The 5,803-nt window shown below is 28.6% G+C and overlaps 1 protein-coding gene across 1 annotated transcript; it reads right to left on the bottom strand.

Annotated features, from left to right (window-relative positions):
• Window positions 1–395: 395 nt before the first annotated feature.
• LOC130815968 (GDSL esterase/lipase At5g45960-like) lies at window positions 396–4,788 on the bottom strand. The gene is made up of 5 exons (XM_057682522.1): window positions 4,356–4,788; window positions 4,104–4,234; window positions 2,246–2,482; window positions 1,900–2,158; window positions 396–1,795 (listed from the first exon to the last, which is right to left on the bottom strand). The coding sequence occupies exons 1-5, from the start codon at window positions 4,711–4,713 to the stop codon at window positions 1,599–1,601; spliced, it is 1,182 nt and encodes a 393-aa protein (XP_057538505.1). The 5' UTR covers window positions 4,714–4,788; the 3' UTR covers window positions 396–1,598.
• Between the last annotated feature and the right edge of the window lie 1,015 nt (window positions 4,789–5,803).

Here is a 5,803-nt window from a genome sequence, read left to right as displayed (position 1 = left end):
TAAAATGAGAAAATGAAAGACAAATCTACTTTTAAAATTCCAAAAATTTTGTCAAACACCTTTTCACCAAATTTTTGACTTAGTACTAATTATAAACTCAATTTTTCAGAAGAGTTTATAATAAGACTAAGTATTTTTGAGATCTTAATTCTTCATCTTCTAACTTTCCATATTTAAAACTTACTAGAGGACGAGTAAGGAATAGGTGTGGGGGTATTTGATAGAGCTTTACTTTTATATTATTTTATTATCTTTATTTCCTTTTATTATAGTTATTAGTAGCTAAATATTACTAACTTCTACTTTTATTATTATATACATAAATATTATTATTAGTATAATTAATTATTATTATTATTCCTAATATTATTAATATTATTATATTAAATTATTAGCTTTATTATTAGTAGTAGTAGTATTAGAAACAAGAAAGAGGGAAAGAATTGAAGCAGAAAGCAAATCAGCAGCAACTCGTGGCTCGCGAGTTTAGTCGCGGCCCGCAACCTGAGCGCCTCGACTTTTAAAACTTGTTGCTTTCACATTTTACTTCTGAAGTTGATTGGATGCAAAAGGCAGCAAGGTTGACGAAGAAGATGGCTCGAATCAGAGTAATGATGTCTTCTCTTCTCCTGTCAATTAAGTAAATGTTTGCAAACTAGTATTTAAGGGATGGATTGTAATAGTTTTAGGAGAGAGTTTAAAAAAAACTTTTGCTGAAATTGTATTAGGGTTGTAATTTAGGAAAATCTTTAAACTCATTCTTTCTCATACTTTTGATAGAGATGGCCGTTGTTCGCTAAGGTTTTCATCTTGAGGAAAATTAGTATCCTCTTTTGCCATTAATTGTTAGTCTTTCCCTTTTTATTAATACAATCATCTTTGATAATCTTTTCGCTTTTGAATATGAATTGAATTGGTTTAAATGGAATGCTTAGTTGCAAATAGGTTTTCTAATTGCTTATTCACATGCTATTGAATTGGATTGCTTTATCTAATTTAAGTATGGTGGCAACTTGAATAACTTATAATTACTTTAGTTTATATGTTGTTTGAGAAGGATTATCATTTTGGTTAATTGTAATCTTGCTTTAGTTTACAATTCCATAAGTTTATTGACTTGTTATGATGTATACTTGATGCTTTTCACTTATACATTTATGAATCAAGATTAAGGATGTTTTTCCTTTTAATAAACTAGTTGATTGTGTTGATTTGGGAAGATTGAAAATTAATGTGTGAAGTTGGAATACTAACAAGAACTCAAGAATTGCTTTTATCTGTTTATAACCTCATAATCTTTATTAGTTGTTTTTAGTCAATTTAAACAAGTTTGCTCATCACTACACTTAACCCTCCTTATATTATTGTTCATATCTAAGAAAATACACCTAAATCAATTGAAGTTCCTATTTTCTCTGTGGATCGAACCTCTGCTTACTATTATATTACTTAGTTGTATTATATTTAGGAGTAGTTGTAAATTACTTTGGTAAGCATAAACGACTGTAAAAAAAGCTATGTCACTTACATTATGAATTTAATATCTACTTTAATCGAGCATGTAATTTTTTTTTAATATATGATTATTAAATGTTTTTTCAAGGGGTGTTGATAACAAAATCGATAACAGGACGAAGAGCTTCAAAAAGAAAGTAATATGATCTTTCGGTTGGATGTATTGAATCCCAAAATAGATATTTGGAGCGGTCATTGCATATTGGAAACAATGAGTTACAAGTTATGGCTCCTTCAAATAACCCACTTCCACAACACCCTCTATCAGCAACCTCAAAACCTGATCGATATATATATATATATAAATGAAACAAATTAAAATTATGAATAAAATAAAAGATTTAAAAGCTAATTAATTAAGTTAGGAGTACGTACAAAACCTACCATATTTATGTGGATGGATGAATTGGTCTTGTAAAGGTGTATAGATGTCCCCATAAATAATAGTTAGTGTTGATTGCTGCTGCATGTTATTCAATTCACGTTCTAACATTTCGTTGAACTGTAATGCAATTGATGACAAGGATTCAATACAAATACGTGGTTGATGTGGAGATGTATGAAGGGTTATTATTGCTGGTAGGCAACCTACGGGTGGTAAACCTACTACTCCAATTCTTTTTGCGCCTCGATCTATCAGTTCCTACAATATATAAATTCATTAGGATCGGATCGGAGTATTTTGTTGGTAAGTGGAGTATATATAATATAGTAGGGAGTAATTATATACCTGTATCAACCATTTGCTTTGTTTTATCATAAAACGTAGGTATGGCGAGATAGAATCAGACACTAAAGATAAATATGGTACTAGTCCATACGTATAAACTATATCATTTGTGCCACAACTAATGATAAATGCTGCATTGCTCACAATTTTCTCCATTTCCTTCTTCCCAATCAAATGTTCAACTTTTTTCTTATATTCATCAAAGTATTGCACTTGCGTTGTCAAATCAATTACCTTCTGCAATTTTAAAAACCTCAACTTTATTAGTTATGTCTCATGTCACATTACTTTTAATGTTTTAACTTTTTATGCATCCGAAGAGCTAGGGGTAACAAGCAACTTGGCATCAACTTGTATAACTAGCTATTTGAAAATTTATCAATTTTATACTTTCTCTATTTCATATATATTACTTTTAACGTTTATATATATTACTTTTAACGTTTAACTTTTTTCGCATCTAATGCATTAATTATTTTCTTAATATCTCTAATTATATTAATAAAAAATTATAAAAATTTAATGTTAATAATCTGTGTACTGAAACGAGTCAAACAAGATTTCACTTGATTACGTTTTAACTTATAGGCTAAAAATTTATCACATATTAAGGTTGCTAGTAATTTGGAAGAAAGGAAGTATATAGTGATTAATAAATAATGCAATATTTTCAATGTTAGCTAGTACTTTGAAACAAAGGAAGTATATAGGATTTCTCAAATATTGAGCCACTTAAGGTCTAGTTGTCTACTGCATTCGGAAACTTATTATATATATTACTCTCTTTGTCCTCTTAGTTTGCACAATTTACAAAATGGGAAAAATTTTCTAGAAAGGGAAATTAAATTGGAGAATCAGATAAAATGCTAGTGGATAATAGATTGAGTAATTAATATGGTAATAGAGTATAAAATTGTGGATAAGATTAAAAGAAGGAGAATAGGGTCATTATTAAAAAAAATAATGCAAAATAAGTGAGAGAAACTAAAATAAAAGCTGCTCCAACAAAGAAAATAGTCAACATTACTTAGAGTTTAACATGATTTTGTTTTGTGTGTTTTGCACATACATCATACCAACATGTATATTATACTACATTGAATATTAAAATTATTTGGACTAGTGATTTACTCTAGGTCAAATGAAAAATAGGCCCCTTTTATAAAATTTCTAAGATGCAAAAATAAATTACAAAATAAGAATAATTACATGCTATATATCAATTGGAAAAATTGAAAGAGAACTTTTGCTTCCAACATATAACACATTGCATCATTTGATATTAGACATTATTAAATACAACACATATAACATCATTGGAAAAACAAAAATAATATAGGGCATAATTAAATCCATTATATATAACATCATGGAAGTTTTTCTATCCAAGTAAAAGTTAATTTATGATTAGAAGAATGATCTAGAAGTCAGCCACTTATATGGCACTTACAAGTACGACATTACTACTTTAATATTTTCTAAAAAAACCTTTTTTGAGTTTTTTTTTTCATAATAATGGACCCCTTACTAAACCAAATTTCTAATATTTAGGCGCAGCCCCCTTTGGCGTACCCTCAGGACCGACCTTGACCCTTATAAGATTTAATAATAACATTTGTTACCCTAATGTCATGATGTGGTTCCCAACCAAAGTGAAATATAGATATAGGCGAGCAAAATCAGATATCGAATCGATTATAATTCAAAAATTCGGAAATTCGATTTTTCGGATATTGAAAAGCATAATTTGTTTCCGATCTTAAATACCGGATATCCATAACATGATTCGAAATTCGAATACCGAAATGTGGAGATTGCTGTAAAAAGTTAGTTGGAGGGACAAAATAAAAAAACATACATTTTTTAGTGCAGTAGTAGGATCATAACCAGTACCAGCTGAGGCAAAGCTAACGCCGGTCATAAGATCTTTCAATCTTAGATTCGGATCTAAATAAGCTGGCACGTATTCTTTCACTCCTGCGTATGAAGCTGCAATAAATATAAAGCTGTTAATAAATTAAATAATAAATTAATAAAAACAAAGAATTATGAATAATAATAATAATAATATAAGCAAAATAAAATGGTAAAAAATAATAATTTATTATACCTATAAAATCAGTGGGAAGTCTTCCATTAGTGAATCTTCCGGTAGGTGTATGATTGGGAAAATCAATACCATAAGGAAGAAAATTACTTCTAAAAAGGGTTTTGACATAGTCATTATTCCCAGGATCAACGGTTGAGTCTCCAAATATAAAAATGGATGTGATGGATGTGTTTTTAGGAGTTTTAAAATCATGGGCATGTGCATGGCCATGAAGGATAATTGTAAAAAGAAAAAAGATAGAATGGCAATAATAGTATATTCTACGCAATGCAAGGACATTATTAAGTAAAGATATGGATAGAATTGGCGTCATCATGATGGCCGCATACATTATCAGATCCATGGAGTATATATGCATCTATGATGGCTAGCTACAAAATACAATGACTATCAACTCAACTGATCATCTGCATCATTAATATATATACTCGATCCATATATATAGTTGCAACCACGCGCATATATATATATATATATATATATAGGGGAGGGAGGGTTGAAAATGAGAAGGGTAAGAAGAACTCTACACCCTTGATTTCACTAAAATAAAAAAAATCTATGGTCACGATTAAGTAAAAAATTCATAATTGTAAAAGTAACTATGTTACACAGAAAGGTAACTATGAAATAGTTTTAAAAATGTTCTTAATTTATAATATAGTATTCTTTTTTTATATATAGTAACCAAACAAAATTAAACAAAAATCCTTCTCATCCTTCTCATTTTAAAACCTTTTTTATTTGATCTTACATATATATATTTTGCACATTTTTTACAAGACTCAAGACCGAAAAGCAGGCAAGCATGCTCGTCTATTATCTGTATTAATTATGAATGCAGTATATATAACTATAAGTATTAAGTAACACATTATATTCTGTATGTACCGCTAATCAAATTAAAAAAAATGAGTGGTAGATTTGAAATATATACACTTACTTTGGTGGCCTTTGCATTCACACAATTCATGGTCTGACTAAATGAGACCCACCGCAACATCCACTTATTAATTATTGTTACATTCACTCATTTACTTCATATTGCTGCATCTTACCATGCTTCATGCTTGTGCTCCGTGCTTTTCCAACAACTTTGGACATTTTACACTACCTACCTTCTTTCTAATGGATTTAAGTTTAATTTTCATTATAGTTTTTTTAAATGTATATTTCTTTTGTTTTCTCATATTAATTAAAGAATATAAAATTTTAAAATTCTTAACCAAATCAACAATATAACGTACACAACTTAACTTATAAATAAAGAAATTACTCGATCAACTACTATACTATTTAAATCTATGCATTTATTTCAACAAAACAATTGCCTAAATATATGAATAATTAAATTGAATTTATTCATCAAATAAATTAAACAATTGATTAATTAATTAACCAATTACAATAGCTAACTTTAAAATTTCCTGCACTAAAACAATAAAGCAAGT

The sequence above is a fragment of the Amaranthus tricolor genome, chromosome 6 (assembly GCF_026212465.1).
Source record: "Amaranthus tricolor cultivar Red isolate AtriRed21 chromosome 6, ASM2621246v1, whole genome shotgun sequence".
In the NCBI taxonomy this organism is placed as follows: Eukaryota; Viridiplantae; Streptophyta; class Magnoliopsida; order Caryophyllales; family Amaranthaceae; genus Amaranthus; species Amaranthus tricolor.
Note: the sequence above shows the minus strand (reverse complement) of the source record. Positions and strands in the feature narration are given on the sequence as shown.

What these genes read in the sequence shown, in the direction of transcription:
- LOC130815968 (XM_057682522.1), bottom strand. Translation starts at nt 4,713, where the DNA reads ATGCATATATACTCCATGGATCTGATAATGTATGCGGCCATCATGATG. An exon ending in CTACTACTGCACTAAAAAAT is followed by an intron (nt 2,483 to 4,103) that starts GTATGTTTTTTT and finishes TTAAAATTGCAG; the next exon opens with AAGGTAATTGATTTGACAAC. An exon ending in CATCCATCCACATAAATATG is followed by an intron (nt 1,796 to 1,899) that starts GTAGGTTTTGTA and finishes TATATCGATCAG; the next exon opens with GTTTTGAGGTTGCTGATAGA.